This window comes from Ambystoma mexicanum, chromosome 14 (genome assembly GCF_040938575.1).
Source record: "Ambystoma mexicanum isolate Mex_15411 chromosome 14, UKY_AmexF1_1, whole genome shotgun sequence".
Taxonomy (NCBI): Eukaryota; Metazoa; Chordata; class Amphibia; order Caudata; family Ambystomatidae; genus Ambystoma; species Ambystoma mexicanum.
Genome location: NC_090940.1, coordinates 154,170,325 through 154,197,784, shown reverse-complemented (window position 1 = coordinate 154,197,784; position 27,460 = coordinate 154,170,325). Strand labels below are relative to the sequence as shown.

At 46.3% G+C, this 27,460-nt stretch overlaps 1 protein-coding gene across 1 annotated transcript in view; it reads right to left on the bottom strand.

Moving 5' to 3' along the window:
• Positions 1-27,460, bottom strand: part of HEATR4 (HEAT repeat containing 4) — a 597,929-nt gene that overhangs the window by 360,167 nt on the left and 210,302 nt on the right. The window contains exon 5 of the mRNA XM_069638774.1: positions 26,441-26,581. Coding sequence (XP_069494875.1) covers positions 26,441-26,581 — 141 coding nt within the window. The remainder of the gene's footprint in view (positions 1-26,440; positions 26,582-27,460) is intronic.

The window sequence follows — 27,460 nt, the reverse complement described above, 5'->3', positions numbered from 1 at the left end:
GACATTTAAGCAGAATTCCGGAACTGCATGACGGAACTCACAGCCAAGCTTGAACAAACCGAACAGCGGATTGACAACGTTGAACAACCGAATAGTGGAGGTTGAGGAACTGGCAGTGGACCATTCTAACTCGATGAAGGAGATGCAACGTAATATCCAAGCATTAATGGATAAAACCGAAATCCTCGAATTTAAGCAAGAGGATATGGAAAACCGCTCTTGACGCAATAACTTACGGATCCGAGGGGTCCCCTCATCAATCCCAGACAAGGAACTTCCTGAATATGTCAGCACCCTCTTTCATTCTTTACTGCCGGACTTGGATGAAACGCAACTCCTACTTGACCGCACCCACCGAATGCGCCCCCGGCGGGGATCTGACACAGACTCTCCCCCAGATGTCATCACGAGAGTCCACTTATTCACCACTAAGGAGGCTATCGCTGCGATAGGCCGCACAAAGGACGAGCTCTCCTTCCAGGGATCCCCACTTCAAATCTTCCAAGACCTATCGCCCCTAACCCTTCAAAAACACAGAATGCTCCGTCCTCTCACCCTTTTTCTCCGAGACCAGCAGGTGCGTTACAGATGGCTGTTTCCTACGGCGCTACAATTTTCATATAAAGGCACTCCTCACACCATCAGTCACCTCGAGGATGCGGCTTCCATTCTACGACCGGGCTCTCCCGAGAGCGCGGGGCCCTCACTTCCATCTCGGTCAGACCCGGCCCTGGAGCCTGGCTCCCCCAAGCAGAAACGGACCCCCTGCTCACGAGTGCAGAGATCTCGCAAACCCAGATGATGGCCCACGCTTCCCCTAAGGATCGAGCGGCACCGAGACTAGCGATATGCTCTTAAGCACGCCGTGGACCCCATGTGGCCTATACCCTCTTCCAAGGTGGATGTCATCGTATTACCCTTGGAGAAAGCTTCAACCATGTTGCCCAGGTCGCCCGTTGCCGGCCTAGGATGTCCGGGGGACCCGCCGACAGTTATGAATCGGCCCCCCTGGCCACAGTTAGATCCTCCCGTTGGAGGCCGAAGATGGAAGTTTGGATCTCCCGTTGGAGACTATTGTTAAAACCATCAGCCACAGGAGCTCTAACTCTGCTGACACATCGCAGCTATGGCTAACCTAGACCCCTCCCAATCCGCCCCCCCCCCGCAGCAAAGGTCCTCGGACAGCCAGCCCCCACACCAGAAACTGAAACTCACCACTCTGAATGTTTGGGGCCTAAACTCCCCCCCGAAGAGGAAATCTATCCTACACAGGCTGCAATCCGACGGAACCTCAATCGCTTTCCTTCAGGAAACACACTTAATTCCAGCAGACTTTTCCCGCCTCCGAAGCAGACTCTTCCCCACGCAATCTTTAGCGTCCAATGGCACCAAAAAGGGTGGCACCGCTATCCTTCTGGCTGCGGGCTTGAACCCCCAGGTCCTCAACGTTCTGCGCTGCCGAGAGGGTCGCTTTGTGGCTGTCAAATGCATCATTATAGGCCAACTCTACACTCTTGTTTCATCATACTCCCCGAATGAGTTCCAAGAAGGATTTTACCAGGACCTGGAAGAGATCCTCCTCCCGTTCACTGAGGGACAACTTGTCATCGGGGGCGATTTCAACGGGGCCCAGGACCCCCTTAAAGACAGATCTCACCCCCCCACCTCCAGGGACCAGAAGCTAGCCCTGGCCCTGCTCCACTTGTTCCGCACGCTTGATGTTGTCGACACCTGGAGAGTGTTATACCCGGAGGAGAAGGACTTCACCTTTTACTCATATGTACATCGCACTTTCTCCAGAATTGACTTCCTGTTGGCCTCACCCCGGATCCTGACCTTCACGGATGACGTCACAATCGGCCCCCAGATCCTCTCGGACCATGCCCCAGTCTCGCTCTCCCTCCGAGTCCACGACCTGGATCCCCCTCCACGTCGCCAATGGACCTTGTATGACCCTATCGTGGGGGACATGACGGTGAGAGATGCGATCGCCAGGACAATCAAAAACTTATTTACGGAGAACCGTAACAAGGACACGTCCCCCGCCAACACCTGGGATGCCATGAAGGCGGTGCTCAGAGGGGAACTGATCGCCCAAGGCGCCGCGTTTCACAAACAGAAGAAGGCGACCCGCGACGCCCTGGAGGCCGAGGTTTGTGCAGCTGAAGTGGTCCACAAGCAGAAGGGCTGGTCCCCGAAATCCTACAAAGCCTTGCAAATGGCGAGGAAGAGGCTGGAGGCCCTCCACGCCGACACCACTGCGAACCTGCTCGCTAGGACCAAACAATGGTACTATGTCCACAATAACAAGCTCCTGGTCAGCAAGCTAGCTAGGGAGAAGACTCGGAAATCCATCCTGGGCCTTCGCGACCCACAGGGGTCGGTGCACTATGCAGACCAAGAGAAAATCCGGCTAGCCGCGGCCCATCAATCCGAGATTATGACAGCGGTCCCGAGGGACTTGGAAGCGCACCGCACATACATCCGTAAGGCGCCCCTTCCATGTCTGACCCCGGAGGTTAGCCAGGAGCTGGAAACGCCTATCACGGAGGAGGAGGTGGAAGAGGCTATACAGAGTTTGAAACCAAGGGCTTCACCACCCGGTTTTATAAACTCTTTCGTCCCCAACTGGTGGCTCCCTTGGCTCGCCTCTTCAATTCATTTGCGACTACCGGAACAATCACTCCGTCCATGCAGGAATTCTTCACCGTTCTCGCTTTAAAGCCCGGAAAGGACCCGCTTGAGAACAGCTCGTACAGACCAATTTCCCTGCTCAATTTGGACGCTAATATTTATTCAAAGATCTTGGCTAACCGCCTGGCTCTGGTCCTTCCGAACATCATAGACCCGGACCAAACCGGCTTCATCAACTACCGGTTCACGAAAGATAACATTCGCAGAGCTCTGAACCTCATAGAGGTGACCACAAGAAATTCCCAGCAGCTGGCCTTACTTGCCCTAGACGTGACCAAGGCCTTCGACAAGGTGGACTGGTCATTTCTTACCCTTACCCTCGAAGCCTTCAGCTTTGGCCCAATCTTCAGGAAAATGGTCCTGGCAAATTATCAAGCTCCCAAAACCAGGCTCAGGGTTAACGGCCGCCTGTCGGACCCTATCCTTCCTACATGTGGAAAGAGGCAGGGATGCCCCCTGTCCCCTCTGCTTTTCGTCCTGGTCATGGAACCGTTGGCCCAACGGGTGCGGACAAAACAGCTGATAAGCGGCCCGAAGATAGGCGCCACCCAGCACAAGATCGCCCTCTACGCGGATGATGTCTTGCTAACCGTCACAAACATCCAATCCTCCCTGAGGGCAGCTCTGGGGAGCTCCGTAGCTTCGACGAGGTAGCGGGATTCGCCATCAACTTCTCTAAATCAATAGCCCTCGGTGTGGGCCTGAGCCCGGACGAAAGTTTCGCCCTGGAGAAGCAAAGCCTGTTCCAATGGAGCACCCAAGCAATCCCATACCTGGGGGTCCAGATCCCAGCACAACCAACAAAAGTCTACCAGGCCAACTTCCCCCCGCTCTTCGAGGAATCGGAGAAGGCCCTCACATGCTAGCGGTCGCAGGAAATCTCCCTGCTGGGCCGTATAACAACTTGCAAAATGAACCTCCTTCCCCGCTTCCTATATGCCTGTGCTTCCCTTCCCGTCTCAATCCCCCTTCCTCCCATCATGAAGCTTCAACGGAAATTGATTGAATTTATATGGAAGAGCAAGAAAGCGAGGATTCCCCGGAAAACGATGATGGCCAGCGCTAGACTGGGAGGGCTGGGGGTCCCGGACCTCCGCAAGTATCATATCGCAGTGCAGCTGGCCCATCTCCATGCATGGGGACTGGCCTCAGGTCACCCAAAGTGGGTGGACATCCAACAATCTCGCCTACCCCTGCCCCTTCGCTTCCTCTCGTTCCTCCCTAACGCTTTACGGCAAAGTTGGCCAGATGTGCTGATGGCCACGAAAAACTCGTTAAAGGCATGGGAGTGGGCCTGCAGATACAGAGGGCTCCCAAGCGACCTGAGCGCGCTCTCCCCGATCTTCCACAACCCGGCCTTCTCCCCGGGAGCTTGTCCAGTGAACTTCAGAAACTGGGTTGCAGGAGGCCTTGAAACGCTGGGACAGCTCTTCGCAGGAGACTCCCCCCTTGACTTCGAACAATGCAAGTCCTCCTTTCAGCTAGCAGAGACGGACAGATTCTCCTATGCCCAACTAAGACACTGGTGCTCTAACCCCAGACCCGGATGGCAGCAACTCGGCCTCTTACTCCCTTGGAACTCACAGCGGCTGACCTGCCTGCCCGAGGGAAGATTTCCGCCCTCTACAAGCTACTGCTGGACGACCCCCTCCTCTCTAGACCCTCCTACATGTCCCTGTGGGAGACGGACCTGGGTCACGCTATAGAGGACCAATCCTGGGTGGACATCTGGACCAGGACGCGCACGGCATCCCGCTGCATCACCAATCGGGAATGCGCCCACAAACTGCTTTTGCAATGGTACTACCCCCCCCCCCTACGTCTTCACCACTTCCAACAAGCCCTGGACCCCCACTGCTGGCGTTTATGCGGCCACTTGGGACTCTACTTCCATATGTGGTGGACCTGCCCTAAGGTAAAGGAGTTTTGGACCCAATGCCTCGCCACTATAAAAGACATCACCCAAATAACCATTCCGCCAACCCCCGAACAGGTCCTCCTTGGGATCCCGCACCCGGACGCTTACCCGAGAACGGGGAGGAGGGCCACGCTGACCACTCAACTCTTGCTGGCCGCCAAAATCACGGTAGCCTGCACCTGGAAAACTGCGGAAGGCCCCCTCATGCCCCTATGGTGGATCAAACTCTGGGACATCTTAATAGCTGAAAAGGTCACGGCAGCTAAGGCGGGCAGACTCTATCGTTTCTTGGACGTCTGGGGCCCGGTCCTAGACTATGACCAGAAATATCCGGCGCTTACTTTTAAGCCGCGCCTGATCGCTAACGCTCTCCATTCTATGGGGGACAGCTCGCCGCCTGGCGAGACGGAATGAGGCCCGGGAACAATGCCTTCTGCAGCAGTAGGGGTTAGGGGGAAGGGGGCATTTCAAATGTCATATGTTGTCTGTAACAAATGTAAGTTTATCATGCTTGCTCCTGTGTGCTGTTAATAAATAAAGAAGTTAAAAAAAATAAAAGCAGTCTGATGTTCATCTAACCAAACAAAAGGCATCTTTGGGTTGGTTAATTCAGTAATGGGTGTTACAATGGAGGAAGAATCCTGAATAAAACGTCTGTAGTAATTTGAGAAGCCCAGAAATGATTGTAATGCCTTGAGGTTACTGGGCTTTGGCCAATCTAACACAGCACGGACCTTGGAATGGTTCATGGATAGACCTCCTGGTGTAATATGGAATCCCAGGAATTCCACACTGTCAGTATGAAACTGACACTTCTCAGGCTTAGCGAAGAGTGAATTTTGAAGAAGACGAGACAAAACCTCACGGACGTGTATCACATGTTCTTTTAAGTTTTGTGAGAAAATGAGGATATCATCGAGATATACCGCTACACATACGTCCAGCAAGTCATGGAATAACTCGTTCATGAAACGTTGAAACGTGGCTGGGGCGTTACAAAGCCCAAAGGGCATAACCACGTATTCAAACAGCCCATAACGAGTACAGAAGGCAGTTTTCCACTCGTCTCCGGGGCAAATCCTAATCAGGTGATATGCTCCACGGAGATCGAGTTTCGTAAAGACATTGGCGTGATTTAGTCTATCCAACAACGGGGTGATCAAAGGGACTGGATACCGATTTTTACGGTGATGGAGTTCAAGCAGCGGTAGTCCACACAGGGACATAAGTCGCCCTCCTTCTTGGGAACAAAAAAAATAGGGCTGGTCGCCGGGGAGGTAGAAGGGCGTATGTGACCAAATTTTTCCTTGAGAGCCTGTTCCTCCGAGGGAGACAGTGAGTAAATACGTCCCAAAAGAATGATGGAATCAGGAATTATGTCAATGGGACAATCATAAGGGCGATGTGGAGGAAGAATTTCAGAAGAGCCCTTATCGAAAACCTCCTGAACATCCTGGTATTCTGCAGGAATACCAGTTGCAACAGCCCCCACCAGGTGTGGCTCTGAAGGAGAAGGGATGTCATCGTTCAGCGTGAGCTGTGCGATGGCCCCCAAAGCACGTGGGGGTGATTCAATGCCTTCGGGTGCGTTGAGGCAATAATTTTGACATAATTCTGACTCAAAATGAACATGCCTAGACTTCCAGTCAATAAGCGGATTATGTTGTTTCAACCACAGAATGCCCAATATCAAACCAAACTGTGGCATTGAAATTAAATCAAAGGAAATCACTTCATGATGGGTGTTCTGTATATTCATGGTGATTGGGGCAGTTTGTTGTCTGATTGGACTGGAAATCAGTGCCGTGCCGTCCACTCCGTGTACGGGTTCTGGGTGTTGTTTGGTAACCAGGGGTAGATTCAATGACTTGGCCAACGTTATATCGACATAATTGCCTGTGGCACCTGAGTCAATAACAATGGACACTGTATGAACAATATCTGATGTGGGTTTTAAAGTAGCCTGTACCACCACTGGCCTAACCCTCCCAAAAGCGGGTAACATTTCCGAGGGAGTAGATGAACTGCTCGATCCGGCCCTCAGATCTAGGGTCGAGCAGTCCGAAAAACTGGATTTTTTACCTTGGGACGCCGAGGACAGGTCTTTACAAAATGTCAGTTTAGGCCACAATAATAACAGGCGTTGTCAGTTCTACGGTGTTCTCGCTCGGTTTGCGAAATAGGGCTGCAGATTCCGCCTATTTGCATGGGTTCACCACCTGTGTCTGTGGAAGGGGAGATCTGAACTGTATTAGGAAACCCTGCTTCGGATTTGCGTTCAGAACGCTGTGCGTCTATCTGTAAGGCGAGGTCTACTAATTCAGTGTGTTGTGTGGGCAGACAGGGGACGACGACCATAGCATCCTTCATGGAATTACTGAGTCCTCTATAAAACACCACTGCCTTTTTTGTTTCAGGCCAAGAGGTCTCAGCGGCCAATTGGTTGAATCGGGCAATGTATTCTATGAGTGAGCCCTTTCCTTGAGACAACTCCAATAACTCGAGATCCCAGGACTGGGCCTTATGACGTGTGTCAAATACATGAGACATTTCTGTGACTAGTAAATCGAAATCATAAAGAACGGGACTGTCATTTTCCAATAACGGGTTAACCCAAGCGGCAGCTGTACCAGCTAGATGGGGTAGGGTAAACGCCGCCTTTGTGGTGGAATCAGGGAAGGCCTGGGGACTACAGAGGAAATGCAATTTGCATTGGTTTAGGAATATACGAAACCTTCTGGGATCTCCATGGAATCTTTCTGGAGCAGCCAAGGGAAAGGGCGTGGGCACGAGTAAGGGAACCTAAGGTGCTGCCGTGGGAACCACAGGTGGCGCTACTGGGGGTTGGACAGCAACATCACCGAACTCTGCATCAGCGGGTAAGGGATTTTGAGCACTTTGGATGAGGTCTAACCGCTGATGTATAGCGGTATTGGCGGCTGTCATATCTGCCCTCAACACTGTGATTGCCTATACCAACGCAGCCACGGGGTCATCGGCTGCGGCCTCCATATTCAACACAACGCAAGGCTTCACAGTCTGTCTTGACTTGACGTGTCGTGAAGAATATATGGGCCTCTGTCCCCAAGTTCCACACAGGGATAGAGAAAACTACTCCCTGTGCGAGCCTTGAGGCCGCAGGTGGTTGTTGTTTCGCAGAATCAGACACCGCCGAGGACCCCAGAGCTGTTGGAATGAATTCAGGTATTAGCACAAACAAGCACAGTACTGTAAACAATGTAACTGTTATTGAAAAGGGGCTTACCTAAGTTTAATGGAAAGGTGCTAGGAACTCTGAGGCTGTGGTGCAAGGAAGCGTCAGCAATCCATAAAGCCAGGCGCCAGAAACACAGCGCTGGCTACACACCTGATGATTCCTGGATGTATTTGTGACACTGTGGAACTCGTGGACTCCTTGGAGGCACCGTAGCAGTTCAAGGAACCTCGAAGACAGAAGAGTAAATGACAAAGCAGAGAAGGGTAATCCAAACAATCCGTTAAGCGTTAGCCAAAAATCCAAAGATCTGTAAATCCGAGCAGAAACCAAAACCACAAATCCAAGGAGCAAGAATAACCAGTCCGTAACCCGTAAACTTGAGGTCTTATTCCAATGAATCCAAAACGTGAATCGAAACGCCAAACAGTGTTGTGAAACCGCTGAGAAGCGGCAAATGATTCAAATTGTGCGGCTTTGATGTCTGCCGACTCCCGATCACGTGAGCGGAGCTCAGGGCAAGTGACCGGGAAGTCGGCCCGGAACCAGGAAGTGGTTGCAGTCGGCTGCCCCAGCTCGCTCACAATCTCCATGGCAGTTGCCACTGGAAACGAGGGAACAAACAAAGTCACCCTCTGACAGAGTCTTGGAGCTGATGACGCTTCCTCCGCACCACAGGTAGCGTGACCTTATGAAGGGCTGACTGTGACTTGGGGAGTCTAGCTGTGTTATGTGTCGGGGAGTCCCCGGGGGTATGAGTGTTATGTAAAGCGGTGTGCCTGAGGGTAACCTTCCTTCCGCGCATGACACTGGGGCTCTCTGAAGCCCTATGGTCCTCGGATAGGCTTGCTTTCTATCTGCTTAGGTTTATCAAGCTCCAGTAACATTGTCGGCTTCCCCAGCCTTTAATATCAATGTTCATACCTCTCACTTGTGTTCTGTCCTTAGGATCATTTGCTTCCCTTCTGTTGCTCGTCTCAGCGGCAAATGCGCTTCTCGTGCAGAGCTGGGTGATCCAGGCTCCCCTCTTCAGTCTGGTCTTGGTGTCAGTTACCAGGCCCCAGGCCCACCCTGGTTTCCTTGTGGTCGCACCACCAGTTGAGACGGTTGCTTTCCTTTCTACGTCTCTTTCCCGAGCTTGGCTTCTCGGTCGGTTAGGACAACCAGCCTTCCAGCGTCCGGCTAGTGATTTACTTGCTCTCCACAGCACAGCTGGCGCCTTCCCTCCAGGACGTCATCTCGTCAGAGGCTCACCTCTGCATAGGAGTCACTCTGATCCCTGTGTAGGAGTTTCTCTTCCAATTCAAAGTTCCTATTGGTCTTATGTACAGAATCACAAATAAAAGGGGTGTGCTGCTATTCTTTGACTGTGGAGTTCAGGTGAGATCCAGCATTACCTGGAGGCAAAGAGATGGAAGAAATGTGACTGTTTGGTGGAGTCATAATAGAAGTAACAGCAGTCTTTCCAATTCCCATGTAGGTAGCCAATGTATTCCGTACTGGGAAGTCATCTGAATGGAAGACCTTGTCCCAGAGAGAGGAGTCATTCCCAGTGAGGTCCCATTTGGCACACCCCTAAGCAAGGTCTTGCTGAGCAGGCTCACCTCCATAGCCACAAAGTGGGTGGCTCCCCCTGGGGAGAAGGGAGTAATATTCTGGATTCGTCACACTACCTACTACTTCTCCTTAGTTGCTGCCTCTCCTTCACTCCACTGAGACCCTGCCTCCTCCTGCCTATAATGGATATCTTTCATGATTTTAGTCTTCACCTACCAACTCGCTTACCCAGACTGCACAGCATGTTCTCCAACCACCTCCTTAGTACTCTCCTCCTCGAGCCCCTTGGTGTTTCCTATCACCTCCTTGTGACTCTCATCATCTACCACATTGATCTCTCCTCCTTTCACTTCCATGATCTCCCCTCCTATCACTTGCTTGAGCTCTTCTCCTACTCCCTCCTTCTGCGCACTATCCCATATCCTTTCTCGAGCCACCTCCTCTAACAAACCTCCTACCCCTTCAGCAAGACACCAATATTCCACTATCAGGTCCCAGTTGTGTCGCGCATGAGTTGCTGGCCAGACTAGTCCTCCCCTGACTGCTTAATTTTCCAGTCTCATGCCAGACCACTGAGCAGGAAATGGGATGCCTATTAAACAAAAAAGAACAGGCTACTTGTGTTTCCTCTGAACCTTTTCTACTTCCTGGATGGCCGGATGGAACCTAGAAAAATAAACACACAGCATTAGGCTCTGTCTCCTACTGGATTCTTTGGGTGCCTAACAATTCCCCATCCTTCCCTGAATACCTGGGTCCCTCTGTTTGATGACTTGAGACTGAGCAAGATGAGTTTATCATTGCAACATATTATTCTTCTGAGAAGTATTGTGTAGCATGACCTTGCAAACTATTTACAACTGTCTTTAGTATTATTGTCTTGAATATGCTAGAAACAACTTAATGAACAATAATGTCTTCCTTTAGTGTCCTGTCACTTTAACTCAGAAGCTTTAGTTTTGCTTTCTGTATTAAAAACGGATTCAAGTCTTTCTTAACCAATTGTGCAGCAGTGCTCACTGCACTGATTCTATGTCAAGACCGGGAGGCTCAGATTATGCTTGACTCTCAGCTTTACTTCTCGAGCAGCATCATTAAACAATAACAGTAAACATCACACATGCGAAAAACGGCAATCTCCATAAGTTTTGAGTCTTTGTAGTCTTTTATGTTATTGGTCCTTTCAACCATGTGACCTTAATCAACCAATAATCTCTGCCCATCCCTATAAATCCTGTCCAACATCATAGCAACTCCTCTTTCTGTGCTGCTCGAGCAGCTAGTTAAGTACATTTCAACTTCTTTATATGTAGAGATAGTGATTAATGTGTATTTATCTTGACTGCATGCGCGAGCGTAGATAGAGCGCAAGCGCAGTGCAAGGTTTAGAGTTGGCGGAGCATATCTGCAGGATCGGTAGGAATATTAGTGTAATTGTGTTCATATTTTGACAAGCGGTTCGCCACAAACTGAAAGAGTCTGGCGACTGCAGCGCTCGGTAAGCACTGGAAGGGTGCACTTCGGTCACGGAAGTGATACAGCGTCTCAATCATTCTTCCATGACCGTGAGGAGAGCTGCCAAACCTATGTGCACTCCAAGAGAAACAATAGCTTTATTTTCAAAGCTATAGTAAAACGCAGCGGCAGAGGATCAGCTGTCATTCAAAATACATGTGAGATTACCCACACAAGCTTAGAAGGGCCCTGTCCCTGGGAAAGCTGAGGAACACAAGATACATCCTGCAAACATTAATTCACTGCATAGTTAATCTGCCCTAATATATATATATATACATATATTTGTTTATTTGTTGACAGGTGCAGGCCCAAGAGAACCTGTTTTTTCACTTGACTATTTGTGGCAAAGGTCTCTAACAAAAGGATGTCCAGCGAAGAAGGGAGAGCTCATGTGAGCCAAAAAAGAAGTCCAGTATGGGGCAATTGCTACATCAGGCTCTGGAAGACAGTCTCGGACATCATGGAAGACTGGTTAAAGTTCTCCAATGGTATAGTAGAACTTAGAGGAGCGAGTGGACAGGGGAGAGACAAAGGAGGAAGAAAGAAAGCCTGGAAGGGCAGAGACGGCAAGACCCCTCTGGGCACGCCACAAAAAAGAAAGGGCAAGAGGAAGGCAGTGAGAGCAAAAGCGTAAGAGCGCATATGGCAGGATGCAACCTCTGAAAGTTCAGAGGAATATGAAGAGGATGATTGGGGGAGACAATCGTCAGAGGAGGTAGTTGAAATAATATCCTCTGATGAAGAAGAGCGTAAAAGAGCTTCCAAGAAAAAGAAGTAGAGGATAAAGAGGAGGAAGCCGGGGACGATTTCAATCCAGACGCCTTAATTCACCCACGTTCCTCTGAATGGGAGCCGCCTGCAAGAATAGTAGCTTACATAAAAAAGTGAATCAGGACACCCTTGGCAAAAGAAGCCAGGAATAAGCTAACGGTAGAATGCCCAAACCCACACTTGTCTGAGGGGATAGCGGAGACCCTGGACATTGATGATCGCATTGTTACATTCATGGGGAAATATGTGAAAGACATTAAGAAAGGTTTGGATAGGTCCTTGCGGTCATGACAGGAAAAGATGCTGGACGTGATTGGTCCATTAACAAAAATTATGGAGATGGCAGACGAGGCAAAAGAGAAATTAGAAGCTATAGATCCGGCGATGCTGTCTGGATGGTCCCAGAGGGGGATATGTTTACTGGGCAACGTGAACAGCGTGATTATGACAGAGAGGAGACGGTCGATCTTAATGAAGATCGACCTGAAACTCAGCGAGTTGGCCACATCAGAAGCGGCGGCCACAGCAAAAATAAATCTTTTTGGTGAGGCTTTCATAAAGGAGCTGACAAAATTTGCGAATTCCTATGCGGCAATAGACAAAGTTCAGGCAGCCCTGAAGAGGGTATTTGGAAAACAGCTTTTTGTCCGGGCTGGAAGAGGCAGGAGCCGCTCTGCCAGCGGCTACTCATTCAATAGGTTCCACAACAACAGACATCAATGGGAACAAGATGAGAGGAAACCCAACCCATTCTTTCCTGTAAGAAGAAGGGGGAGAGGGTGGAGGCATGCAAAGAACCAAAACCAAGCTAACACAGGTGAGAGTAAAGGCACAGGCGCAAGTATTGAACACACAGGCTCCCGCAGTAGGGGGAGAGTTGTACAATACATAGAAAAATGGCGAGCCATCTCATCAGATGCTTGGGTTTTAGACACGGTTCAAGGTTTCTATATAGATTGGCACACCACACCAACACAAGAAAAATGGCCAAACGCGCTAGTACAGAGCATGGCAGACCAGCACTATTAGACTCAGAAATAAGAGGGCTAGCTCAGAAGGCAGCCACAGTGCAAACATCAGATACGACGGGGAGCTTCATAACCAACATGTTCTTGGTAAAAGGGTGTCACAAACTAAGACTGTTTATAACTTTAAGGCAACTAAACAGTTTTGTAGAATACAGACACTTCAAGATGGAGGGCATACACCTCCTGAAAGACATTTTACAGCAAGGGGACAGGCTGGCCAGAATAGACATCAAGGATGCATACCTGTCTATACCCATTGCTGCAGAACAGCAAAGGTTTCTGAGATTTCGATGGAAGGGTCGTATATGGGAATTTACATGCCTTTTCTTTGGGCTAGCATCACCCCCATGGGTTTTCACAAAAGTTATGAAACCGATGGTAACTTTACTGGGGGTACAAGGGATCAGACTGATCCTTTATCTAGATGACATATGTTTAATTTGTTGAGACAGACTGCTGATCAGGGAACAGGTGAAAACCACTATGGATCTCCTACTACAAGTGGGATTCCTAGTGAATTGGGAGAAATCTATCCTTCAGCCGGAACAGAACATGGAGTTTCTGGGTTTCAGGTTAGATACAGTGAACGGGACGTTGAACCTCTCCTTGAACAAGGTAAACGACATCAAAAGAGAGATAAGTAACTCGCTGGCGAAAGAGACAATGTCGTTAAGAGAGATAGCGAGACAAGTGGGACGCCTGGCATCCTCAATTCAGGCAATTTTCCCAGGTCCGCTACATTAGAGAGCCCTCCAAAGATTAAAGATTCAACATCTCAGAAGGGGCTTATCTTACAAACAAAGAATACCCCTCACGCAAGATCCGAAGGAGGAACTGGAATGGTGGCTACAACACATGGATGCCCGGGATGAAAGGGCAATATTTGCCTCATCCCCGGACCTGGTGATAGAGTCCAATGCCAGCAGCCGGGTATGGGGTGCCAGATCAGGAGATCTATCGACAGGGGGCAGAGGGTCAGAGGAGGAACTGAGCCTTCACATAAACTGTCTAGAGCTCCTAGCGGCTCGTTCGCAGTAAAATGTTGGACACAGGAGAGAACACGTTGTTGCGTTCTCCTCAAGACGGAAAACCTATCCGCAGTTTGTTATATAAACAGACTGGGAGGCACAAGGTCAAAACTGTTAGCATTGTTAGTGAAAGAATTTTGGCATCTTTGCCTACAGAGGAAGGTATCAGTGACAGCGGAAAACTTCCTGCATCGCCAAAACGAGGTAGCCGACTGGAATTCCAGATTCTTCAGAGATGCCAGGGATTGGAAGCTGGACGAGAGAGTACTCCAGATATTAATGGCACAATGGGATCCATTCAAGACAGACCTATTTGTGTCGAGATTGAACAGGCAAATTGCTCGGTTCTTCAGCTGGAGAACAGACCCAGAGGGGGAAGCGATAGATGCATTCCTGCAGCAGTGGAGTCCGAGCACGGAATATGCGTTCCCTCTCTTCGCAATGATAGCAAGAACGCTGTCGCAGGTGAGGAGACAACAAGTATCCATGGTTCTGATTACTCCAGACTGGAGAGGACAAGCATGGTTCCCAGATCTATTAGGGATGTCCCACGACAATCTAATAGCCCTACCGAGGTTCGAGCTGATAGTGAGGGAACCCTCAAGGGGAGGGCACCCAATGGTTAAGACAGGCAGCCTCAGCTGCATTGCATGGGCAATTTCAGGGGATACCAGTCCAGGACTATTGGACGAGGCTGAACATATTATTAAAGAATCTTGGGCACCAGGGATCAGTAAAGCATGCAAATCTGCTTGTTCAATCTGGCATAATTGGTGCATGGAAAGGAACGTTAGTTCCTCGAGAGCAGATGTGGTTCAGGTAGCCAATTTCCTGCCATAACTAGTGGCTCAGGACAAAGCATATAGGACGATTACCACAGCCCGTTCAGCAATCTCAGCGGGTCACCCAAAGATTGAAGGGTTATCAGTGGCAGAGCACCCATTAATATGTAGACTTTTGAAGGGTGTTAGACTAATCAGACATCTGAGGGAGAAAATATGAACAGGTGTGGGGCGTAGATAATGTCCTAAGAATGTTCAGGTCATGGCCAGACAACAGTGATCTGACGAGGAAGGCACTATCAGCCAAGTGGGCTATGCTTTTATGTTTATTGTCATGTAAAATAGTTTTGGATGTGAGAGCACTAGAGGTCAATAGGAAAGCCTTGCCCCCAGGGGGAATAACATTTCACATCACGAGAAGAACAAAAACATATTCGAGATCTGTTTCATATGAGGCATTCCCTGAACACCCTAAATTATGCCCGGTTAGATGCATTTCAGAATACAAGACCATGACTAGAGAGGTACGACCCACAAGGGTAACCCATTTACTCATTGCCTTAAGGAAACCCTTTGGGGCAGTAGCCTCAGGTACATTAGCAAGATGGATCAGATGGGTTATGGCCCAAGCGGGAGTTGATACTGATTGTTCTGGGGCACATTCAGTGAGAGGGGCGATGGCCTCAAAGGCTTTTCATGCAGCATCTGGGCTAGAGGACATTATTAAGGCAGCAGACTGGTCAAACGCGTCGACATGCAAAACATGTTATTCCAAGCCAGTAGAAAAGGTGGCAACGCTGGTGGTAACTAAGCTTTGAACAAGCATAATTCGAGCCTCCAGGTCTTGACATAGAATTCACATTTTCCACACATATGTTACAGAAAGTCATCATTCTATTAAAGACACAGAGGCGAAGGATTATCCCACCAGAGTAATCAAATTCATGAATTGATAATGTGATGATTTAATGTAATGTCATGATGCATATGCATTTGGGTATATATGTATGTCGATTACCCTCCCACTTAGACAAGAAATCTGAAATATGGTTTTTATTGCAGGGTCCATGATGGATGATAACAAACCTACAGGTTCGTGATTATATTGGAGAAGAACAGTTCATCAGTGTTTACCGATTGGCGCACTACAGTTGAAAGGTCCAGCGAAAGAAAGAGGAGATGCTATGATGGTGGACAGGATTTATAGTGATGGACAGAGACTATTAGTTGATTAAGGTCATATGATTGAAAGGACCAATAACATAAAGGACTACAAAGACTCAAGACGTATGAAGATTGTAGGTTTTTTGCCTTTGTGATGTTTACTGTTATTGTTTAATGATGCTGCTCGAGAAGTAAAGTTGAGAGTCAAGCATAATCCTTCGTCTCTATGTCTTTAATAGAATTATGACTTTCTGTAACGTATGTGTGAAAAATCAGAATTTTTTTTTTTACTTCTGTGCAATTCAGAGCCCTTGCACGCCAAAGACCTTTCCTCTAATGCCGAGTACTATGATACGCTAATGCATGTTTGATTCAGACACGCACTGTCCGCAGAAATATTCAAGGCGCCCTCCCGCACCTCGTCAACCAAATGCGCACCTGCGCTGACTCACACACATTTAAAATACGTGCTCCGATGGTGAAAAGTACTGCCTGTCAATACCCAACAAACTTCTACTGGATAAACAACTGCGCCTTTCAAATGTGCTGTCTCCCTGCTAATTACTGTGCCAATTCCACAGAGAAGGAGTTACCAGCAAAAATTGTATGCTTAGAAACATTTACCTTTTTGAATAAATAACTTGCTGCATTCTTCATAACAACTTGAAAACCAAACATGAACACAAATACCCACCAGTTTTTCCTGCTACAGGTTCCATGAAGTTTCATGAGGTTTCTTGAATCTTTCAAAGTCTTTTGAGGCCCTTTTGCTCTGCTTGTCCTCACCTTCAGAAACTAGACCGTGCTTGTTCAATAGTTCAGGATGAAAGGCTGTTTAGAATAGCGTCAGAGTTCCACCATCTTGGAAAGGGTTCAGACCATTCTCCTGTACAGTAATAGCTAACAAAACTATGCGTATTCAAACAAAATCTCACCCAGGCCACACGTCGATCCTCTCACCTCCCTAACTCCCTCGCTCTAAAATCTCCTACACCCTGGGACCTTGATATAACTCCTCACCCCATGCACCACCCCTAACTGCCTGCACACACCACCTCCTACATGATGGCAGGACCAAGACCTGATACCTCCTGCTTGTCCCCAACTTTCTTAGAGGACTCTCTGACCTCCTCCAAGAACAACACATGTCCATTCCCTGCTTTTGACTTTCCCCACCAACCTCCTGAAGTGATTAATTCACTTCCTAAAATCCTCCTAACACCTCCCTTTGGTCTTGTGCCCCCTTCTCCAATACTCTAATGATCACCCCCCTCAAATACAGCTTTTACATCCCACTCCTTACTCTCCCCAATCTCCACCATGGCCGACTCTCACTCTGGCCTTCCAGCTCCTGGAGTCTTAATATTGGGTGGTTGGGAATTGCAGTTCTCTGGGCCGAGGTGGATCATCAGTGACTGTTGGACTGCAGTTTAGGAACTACATTCACCATATTGAAGAGCATAACTCTTTTTCATGATGCTTGCATAGGTATTAGCTGGTATGTCTCCCCTAGACGGTGAGTTCCACGTCTGAGAAGGGGTTTGGGGCTAGTTGACTGCCTCCTGCGCAAGGGCTGAATTTTCCACAAGACCACTGCTCTTTGGTTGCCTTAAAGGAGTCCCCATACTTTTCCCATTGGTTCTAATAGGTCTTTGTAGTGTTTGCAGGTATATTGAGGGTTTCCCTTAACGGGACCTGTGCCCATTTTGGCCCGAGATTGGACTTGGCCCACAAGTATATATTAGGTGCTTCACCCAGAGTGTCCGTCTGGGTAGAAAGCATGGCTAGGGAGATTACAAGTTGTAATTTCTAATTCAGGTCCCAGGGTGTTACAGGAAACTGTAATATCCATGTAACCCTTGGCAAGTGACAAAGCTGCAATGCAATAACCCCAGAGCAATCACCCTCATGCACAGAGGGTGTCCAGATCCTAGAGGTATCACACTGTGGGCTCTCAAAGCTAAGAGCAGGGGCCTTTGTTAAACCTGGCAAATAAGGGCTATAAAGAACTGGAAAAAACAAAGTCAGACCTATCAGCAAAACTTGTAGCTTTCTGGGACATGCATTTACAAAGAAAATCAACCAAGGTTTGCCCATTTTGGCCAGTGAGCAGCAGACCTATACCCATCATTAGCACCAACACCACAAGCATACCTGACACCATCAATTTCTGAGCCATTGCAACTAGAGGGGACCTAAAGCTGTGTCTTTTCATCATTGCATTTCATTATTTTTTGTAAAGTGCTTTCACCTCCCAAGGGCATAAAAGAGGTTCTCGGTTCTGTATGCTACATTGAACAGCTTAGTCTGTAGCTCTTTATGGGACTTCATACAATCGGGTAGGACACCGAGATGTGGCAAAAGTGCAGGCCACAGTGAGGAGCCTCTGTGCTCAATAGCTCAAAACTTGTAATGGGCTTACTTCAGTTGACTAGTCAGATGCTTTTGGTAGCCGCATCTGAGGTGTTAAGTCAGCTGGAAGCAAGGACATTTTGAAAATTCAAAAGGTTGCCTGGCCATGGATAGCCCTACAGCTAATTTACAACATTGTAAGTTGAATCTGTTTGCTGGAAAGTTTCATGGTCTGTAGTCAGACTTTTATGGGTAGAAGATGTGCTGGGCAGCATGATTTCTTTCCCTGGCGATTCTGCAGTGTTTTGGGAGGGATTGAGACATAGACCTTTGACTTAATAAAGTTAGGGCATGATTACTGCTAGGAAGAGTGAAGTGCTTGGGGGCATCCGAAGGAAGAGGACGGTATCACAGAGGAGCTTCACATGGTAGAACACATTTAGTGGAGGAACTAAGGACAAGTCAGAATGGAAAGTCAAGCCTATGTTGAAGACTTGGGCCTTTAGTTTCAGGGGTGGCTTCTTAGATGCGACACAACGGTGGTGCCACGTCCAGATTTTCCGGCTCTACCAGCAGGAATTTGGATTGGAAGCCTTTATGCAAAGGCAGCTGGGAGATATCCATCTTTGGTTACAAAGCAGGCCAACTTCCATCATTTGAAGACATGCGAAATGCTGATGAAATGTGAGATGTAGCTCAATATCATCGGCATATACCTGAAAACCAGAGTCACACATACTGAGTATTTGGGCAAGGGAAACCATGTAAAATTTGAAATAGCATTGTGAAAAGAGGTAATCCTTGCTATTTCATACAGTAGATTTTGGCAGAAATCGGATATGAAAGCACGCAATTGAACTTGAGGAGGAGGCAGCACAAGAATAGTACCCATTCATTTTAATGAGATGCCATGGTCCACTGTTAAAGGCTTTTGATAGGTCAAGCTGGATCAATCTGCAGGAAAGCCCCTTCTCTGACCTGAACCGTCTCCTCCTGAATATTCATCACAGTAGTTCCTGCATCTCAGTGGGTACATAAACCTGAGTAAAGGTTATTAAGTGCACCACTTCCCTCGATGTAGGAAGCAAGTTGGGGTGACACACAGTAACCCTGAAATTGGACAGCTTTGTGACAAAACAACCAAATTTGCATTATTGTTTTGAGAAATGGGGTGATTATATTGTGCTTGAATTCTTGCATAACCTCCCTTTGTCTGAAGGATAAATTGCTGAGTTGTGTGAGGATGGGTTCTATGACTTAAAGACCCATCTTTTTCACTTTTACATTACAAATGTCATAACTGAGTGCCAATGGCCTCAAGTATTTTTATCATTTAAATAATTGTTGAATCCATTACTATGGTGACTGCCAAAGATGAGTGGAATCTAAAACAGACAGGCTCAGCAGATGTGGTTTTGGATTTTAAGTCACAAGTCTTATCATTGAAGAATTCTTTTGATCACTGTATTACTCTTCAGAAGGCATAGATAGGAAGAGGTTTGAAGAGGAAAAGTAAATTCCCTGAAGATGCAAAAAAAGTTCTTCCTTTGTGTTGGTTGTACTATTGATTATTATCTGAACATATGATCCCTTAGTAAGTCTTTATAATGGAACCTCATACTCAGTCTTGGCCTCCCAAAGTACCTTATATGCAAGGGCTCCTGGAGAAAACCCTATTCTGCCCAGGAGGGCTCAATTGAAAACAACAAAATGAAAGGGTTAAGTGCTCAATCCCCTGACTGCTCATTCACCATTTTCATCTGGCAATGAAAGAAAGAACCTCTTTTCGTTGTTTTAAAGTATTTCTATTCACAAATGAAAATATTCAGTTGCTGGTAGTTGAACATCATCAATTTACAAAGTAAAGCAAAATAATTTGCACAAAAACATGAAATAGAGCATGTGCGAATCACTACACGTGCAATTATACACTTAACATAATGCTGTTGCTGCTGTCGATAGGTTTGGAACAACGACAGGGGTTGATACATATACACAAATCAAGAAACAAGTATACAGACTTTGTTACTACATAAACAGTGAAAAAACATGTGACACTGTGGTTTACAAAGAAAAGTTCGTCTACACCAAGGTGTTTCAGCCAATTCTATGAATTATCTAAGCTGTTTTTTTCTTATGGCCTTCGTCAGGACTGCGTGGACAATGTTGTCAAGATGTTCAAGTCAAGTTGAAATGGGAATGGGAGAGCGTGATGGGACTGCTCATGTATAATTTCAATGTCTGATTGAATCATATAGTGTCTAGTGAATAAATCCATGGCACCGCTTACCTGTGGGTTAAGTTGGCCACAAGAATCCCACCAGAAGTGGGGAGGATTATGGGACTCGTAGTGTCCTATGTTCAGCAGTTATGAATGGGTACCTAATAAATACAAATGAGAAACAATGGACAGCTATATTGTTTCTGTCGTCCCCATATTGTACAGACACAGTTGAGTGACTGGCCAAAACTACAATTTTTGGTGAAGCATGCGCTTACCTCTATACAGGTAGCCCTGAACAGACGATCGCGGTGGATGTGTGAATCGTCAGATCTGTGGATCGCCTGATTCAAGATGCACCGTCTCCTGTTAATGGAGAAGTGGTTTAAGACGGTTGGACGTTGTGACAAAACACCCTCTTATCAGGTGTGGTCGTTGATCTGTCAAACCTAGTACACATACACATTTTGTATTTACGTGGCACAACTGAGTTGGACATGTGTCCACAGTAAATGTGGCAATTCAGTGATCCTGTCTAAGAAGCAAGATTCGTAACGCCTGAAGGATGGAGATGTTTGCACATACAGGTGCACCTCAATCTACAGATATTTGTATACTCTGTGATCCAGCACTTCAAACAAATATCATTTCCCTCGTGGTAATTTTTAGGGGATGTGCCTCTGCACCGTTGCCATGGCAACGGATGTACACACCCTATGAAATGACTCCACTTTTATATATTTTATTAGATAACCCTCTCTAATTGATTAATTTAGATTTGAACACTAGGAAGAGGCAGAAACCCGCATGACATGAAATTTGCCCATCCCAACATGGCCGCCAGTACGTAATCACTGGGTGCCTTAGCAACGGCGTTCGCATCACGACTCAACCGTGCTTTTGGTTTGATTCCCCGTGGGAGTCTGTTTCAGCAGCTCTGGTTTACCGCCCAGTCCCATGACTCCGAGGGACTGCACGGCGCTCTGCTCCTGATACACGGAAGAACACCATATCAAGGGGTAGGGGGGTAGGCAGTGAATATGTCGAAAACATTATGTCGAAAAAAAAATGCTGAAAAAAAAAAGTTGAATGCTTTATTTTTTAATTTACATGTTTTTTTTCGGTTCCGGAGGTAAAAAAAGGGGTAAAACAAAAAAAAATGACAAAAAAGGGGGATTGGGGGGAACCCCCCCATTTTGAACAAAAAGCAACCAAAAAAAGAAATTCGACATGTTTTTTCAACTTTTTTTTTTAGACATTATGACTTTCGACATTATGTCATTCGACTTTATCACTATAAACCATATCAAGGTATGTGTACTAGGTTTGACAGATCAACGACCACACCCGATAAGAGGGTGTTTTGTCACAAATTCCAACCGTCTTAAACCACTTCTCCATTAACAGGAGACGGTGCATCTTGAATCAGGCGATCCAGAGACCTGACGATTCACACATCCACCGCGATCATCTGTTCAGCGCTACCTGTATAGAGGTAAGCGCATGCTTCACCAAAAATTGTAGTTTTGGCCAGTCACTCAACTGTGTCTGTACAATATGGGGACGACAGAAACAATATAGCTGTCCATTGTTTATCATTTGTATCTATTAGGTACCCATTCATAACTGCTGAACATAAAACACTACGAGTCCCATAATCCTCCCCACTTCTGGTGGAATACTTGTGGCCAACTTAACCCACAGGTAAGCGGTGCCTTGGATTCATTCAATAGACATTATATGATTCAATCAGACATTGAAATTATACACGAGCAGTCCCCTCACGCTCTTCCATTCCCATTTCAGCTTGACTTGAACATCTTGACAAAATTGTCCACCCCGTCCTGACAAGGCCATAAGAAAAAAACGGCTTAGACAATCCGTAGAATTGGCTGAAACACCTTGGTGTAGACGAAATTTTCTTTGTAAACCACAGTGTCACATGTTTTTTCACTGTTTATGTAGTGACAAAGTCTGTATACTTGTTTCTTGATTTGTGTATATGTATCAACCCCTGTCGTTGTTCCAAACTTATCGACAGCAGCAACAGCATTATGTTAAGTGTATAATTGCACGTGTAGTGATTCGCACATGCTCTATTTCATGTTTTTGTGCAAATTATTTTGCTTTACTTTGTAAATTGATGATGTTCAACTACCAGCAACTGAATATTTTCATTTGTGAATAGAAGTACTTTAAAACAACGAAAAGTGGTGCTTTCTTTCATTGCCAAATGAAAATGGTGAATGAGCAGTCAGGGGATTGAGCACTTAACCCTTTCATTTTGTTGTTCTCCCAAAGTACCTTACATACAATCTAACAACATTGTCAAGAACTGACAAGTACCATTATTATTTGCTTGTTAGATCATACGAATTAACCACCACATTTTTCATTTTAAGCCAGAGTAAAAGATTACATGGAGGGGTGCACACACGCACACCGAGAAAACAAAATGTTTGAATCTAGCCGGGAGGATAGCTCAGCGGCAACAGGTTTGTCTTGGAAGCAAAACAAAGGAGAGCAACACAGGTTTGAATCCTGGTCCCCTGCTTAGAGACTGGTCTCTGGTATTAAGCACGTAATAAAAGATGAAGTAAAATCTGAAAAATTATTTTCCAAATTCTTTTTATTATGAACTTAAAAACAAATTTATGGGACTAATCTCCATTGACATAGGAAAAGCCAGATCAACTTCTATCTCAGGGATATCAATGCCACAGTCATTTCTGTGGTGTCAATTCCGCTAATTCAAAATCACACATAATGATGACGAAATCACAAATCTTACACAACCTAGAAATAACACACAGTACTTCAGCGAAACACTGTGTATCTACGTTCTAGGTTGTGAATGTTTTTAAAGTCTATTCCTAATTTTAAAAAATTGAAAAACATGTTTTCAGATTCAGCCGACATTTAGTTGTCTTTATGTGTTTTTTACAGTGACTTAAAGTGAAACATTTGCTGGTCAGTTAATACGATCTAACAAGTAAAAATAATGGTACTTTTCTGTTGTTGAATTATTTATAATGGATCAGGTAGGCAGTATCTCCACGTCAAGTATGGGCTTCCTGCATTGTCTATTAAGGGCTTTGAGGGGCAGAGATTGTCTGTGGACCATATTTAGTGGAGGCTTCCAATATTCAAAGGGGGGAAAATGTTCTGTGCATGGGTTACACCATTTTCAAGAGCTTGAATGATCTGATTTGGGAAGCTGTCGCCAGGCATGTTAGCCCAGGGGACCTTGAGGGAATTCTGCTTAACCAAAGATTTATTAGGGATATGTACAGGACTGGGCCAAATTAGACGCACCCCGAATGCAACCTGCGCATCGCGCCCATCTTTGACAGTAAGGTTCCCCTGCTGACGGCTCTCAACGGATGCCTTTGAACAGGGCACATGTTTCCTTCAAACAAATGAGATTCTGATATGGACTACCTCAAGGGCTATTTCTTAAAGGAACCTGATTCATTGGATTCCAAGTGATAGTCGCAGGGAATGATGGGGTCATCCATGGGAGCCTCTGTGTACCCCTTCTGAGCCCAGCCTAACCTAAGGCACAGACAGGGGACTACGCCACAGGGGGCAAGGACTGAATACAGATTAAAAGTGTACCTGCTCTCCTTGCAGCCACCTTCTGCCTATAAGGTGTTGAGGTGAGGCTCACGGTGGGGTGGGGATAACTTGCACTACTTACACTCTTTCTCGTTTGTAGATGAGACTTTAATGGTAGTGCTTGTGAAACCGGCACAGTTCACTACAGCAACAATGTATTGAACAAATGGTAAGAAACTCCAATTATGACATGGCCAGCAAAATAACACACCATTTCCAATGTAATAACCATGCCTTGCAATGCATGTCCACCCTCATTCTAACCATGCTTATTCCAGCAACAAAGTGGTCACAGCATTACTACTAAAAGTGAGATAAAAATAACACTTCATGCCTGTAAATTATGGAGCATGAGAAGAGACTGGTGTCTATGTGCAACCATTTGGAAAAAATTGATGAGAACTTGCTGCTGCTCTTATTAAATTCCTCAACATTCAAAAATGTTACTAACTTCTCTAAAAAACTCTAATTTCCACTCTTGTGCTCAACAAACTGGACTACTGCTCAAGCCTACTCCTTAGCCTTCCTCCCTACTCCTTCCTCCCTCTAGACAAAGCCCTTAAATTTGCTACCCACTCTCTTTGCAACTTACCCAGATACTCCCCCCACATCTACCTACCAACAACATGCTGGTTGGCGCTCTATGCCCAATCACCTCCTTTTCAAGTTCCTTCTCCTAGTCTACAACACTATCAATGGTCTTGCTCCTCAGTACCTGTCTGATTGTATCTCCGGTTACTCCCAATCTCATTCCCTCTGATGCTCCTCTGCACTCAATCTTACCATCCCATACCCACCCTGTGCCTCCTCTCGCTTCTGCACTTTCTCCCTACTCGCCCTGTTCCACTGGAACCCCCTGCCCATAACAATCAAAGCCAGCCCAACTTTGGATATCTTCAAAGGTTGGCTTAAACTTCACTTACTTTTTAAAATTGTTATTAGTGTGATTCAGTTAATTACAACTTTACACACATAATCAAATCAATTACATAATATACATACATATAACATCCATATTTTCCAACAATATAAAAAATAAAAACATAATTCATACATATATATTTCAATCCTAAGAATAAAAACAATACAATGTCATCATATCATACATAGTCATATATAACGGAAGCTTAATAATGTAATTGTGTAAATGTAATTAGTACTCCTCTTTAGTTTGAAGCAGTTGGCCCCTTAGCTTAATGCTACCTTTGTATGTCACTTGTTTTGTTTCTCTTTGATTTGTTTTGTCCCTGGCATATGTCCCAATTCATTTTATACCCTCATAAACTGGCTCACTACTTGTTTTCGTCTTTATGCTATTGCACAGGCACCCTTTGTGTAAATGCTTCCGCCACCTGTAAATGTGTTATTGCAAGTAATTTTTTTTATTGAAATTGACATTCCTGTTCTTCAAATAAATACAAATACAAACTTCGAAAACTAGTAACACCCAGCGATCTGCCACTGTTTTCCATCACAGCACTGCTGCTTAATTTACAAGTCAAAGGGCCGCTGTTGCAATTAATATTTGATTTGATGGGATTGTGGCAAAATTGTAAAGAGGCCTGGGCTGCAAGGGACTGCTTACCTAGGCAGCAGCTGACTCTCCATGCCCCTTCCCTGCCGATTGAAGAACTGGAAGCTATGGAGCAGAGGGCAATCTTACAAGGCAGACAGGACTCAGGACAACTCTGATACAAAAAACAGCTCAGCACGTGCAGAAACTACACAGCTTAGGCCAGCAGGAGGACAGCACTTGCACTTTCAGAGTCTCTGTGGTTATGGGACTGGGTAGGAGCCAGGGCAGGGATACTCGGGTGAAAAAGGCAAGGATCAAGTGAGAAGGATTGTGTAGGAACTTGTAAATAGGAAGCCCTGCCAACTTTTGTAACAGTTTTGTAGCTTTACTTGCCTGAAGTTGCAAGCATGCAAGTGCCCTTCCCTACTCAGGTGCTTGTGCTCCCATTTTCCGAAGAATGCACGTGCCAGCCCTGTCGTGGCCATGTTCACCATACCCATTCTGATTGACTCGTAAGGGGTAGCCGGAAAAACCACAGAGGTATCAAGTAGAAGTAGCAGCTGCTACCCCATGGCTTCTCCGCAATGGTGCAATGGTGCCCCACCACTAATGTCCACCTCTACCACCAGGTTTTATATTGTGAATTCCTTGAAGTCCTGATCAATAAGACATGTGCAAGAATTTCGGGGCAGTAGTAGAGGACAGAAGTTCTGTATAAGTAGTCTGACTGCATTCTGCAATGTCAGGGAATGAATAAAACCCTGACCTCGGGAGTTCATAGGTCAGTCAGGAGTACCTTATTAGCAGCAGACTGTGGAATGCTCCTGGCCATACAGTGCACAAGATCAGCTAACACCTGATATCATCAACATGCACCCAACTGCACATCTTCTTGCAATTGTATAAGACTTTACTATCCCATGCATACATTTTGAGCAAATTAAAGAATAGCTTTAATCCATAACAGTATGACAAACTAGCTTATATTGATGGAGATGTTTGTTAAACACATTTTGATATTTAAAGATATTTAACAAAATACAGAAATAGAGATCTTACCTTTATCTGCCTCTGCAAAACTCCACTGTCCCGGTGGTTTCGGAAAGGTCTCTTGTAGGTGCTTATTGTATTCGTTGAGGTTTTCCATGAGGATGCAATCCTTCTTCCATTCATCTCTCTGATGTACAATTCTGGCAGAACCTACAGACAAAAAAAAGAAAAGATGCACAAGACCCTGCTGATTAAATCATGACAACCATCAAACATTACAACCTTTAGCAATCTTAAAGCAACTGAGCTTATTAAAGATATATCCAACCCACCAGAGCATCATCTTACTAAGGATTTGCAGTGCAATCTACTGAATGAGATATCAGCAGTACAAATGGTCCTTTGATAAGATTTAATATCTGAATTATAACTGGATATCCTGTTTCTGACAGAAACCTGTATTCTAGGCAAGAACACTACTCGTGTTTGCTGGCCTAACCCCTCCTGCTTATACATTTACTAGCGGTACTAAGCAGTGCTGCACGGGTCTGTGGCTGACATGCACGTTGGGGTCTGCTATAGCGTTTTTTATGGTTTATTGTGTCATAACTTCCTATTTTTGAACAATCGCAAAATTGGCAATCTCCGGAAATCACCTATACTAATAGCACAGGGCCGGACCCCACTACACCTCTGTGCAAGGCGAATGGGTGGGGTTGGTCCAGTTTCACTATCGCCAGTAAACCCCAGACTGGTATACCAACCGTTTGTCCTAACTTCCAATTTTTGGAAAAGTCGCAAAATTGCCAATCTCCCGAAACCGCCAATACTGATAGCACAGAGCCAGAACCCGCCCTGTGCATGGCAAATGGGTGGGGTTGGTCAAATTTCACTATCGCCAGCACACCCCAGACTGTTATGCCGACCATGGGCCATATTTTCAGCACACCAACTGTTATGGGGCTGGAGCCAACCCCCAACATACAAACTGTGAGAAACCTGAAGGTGTCTCTCTGGCTAGTCCCCTGAGATCTGTCATCCAGGTGTCCAGGACACGGCCATCGCTATTGGATCCAGTTCCTGGGGGTG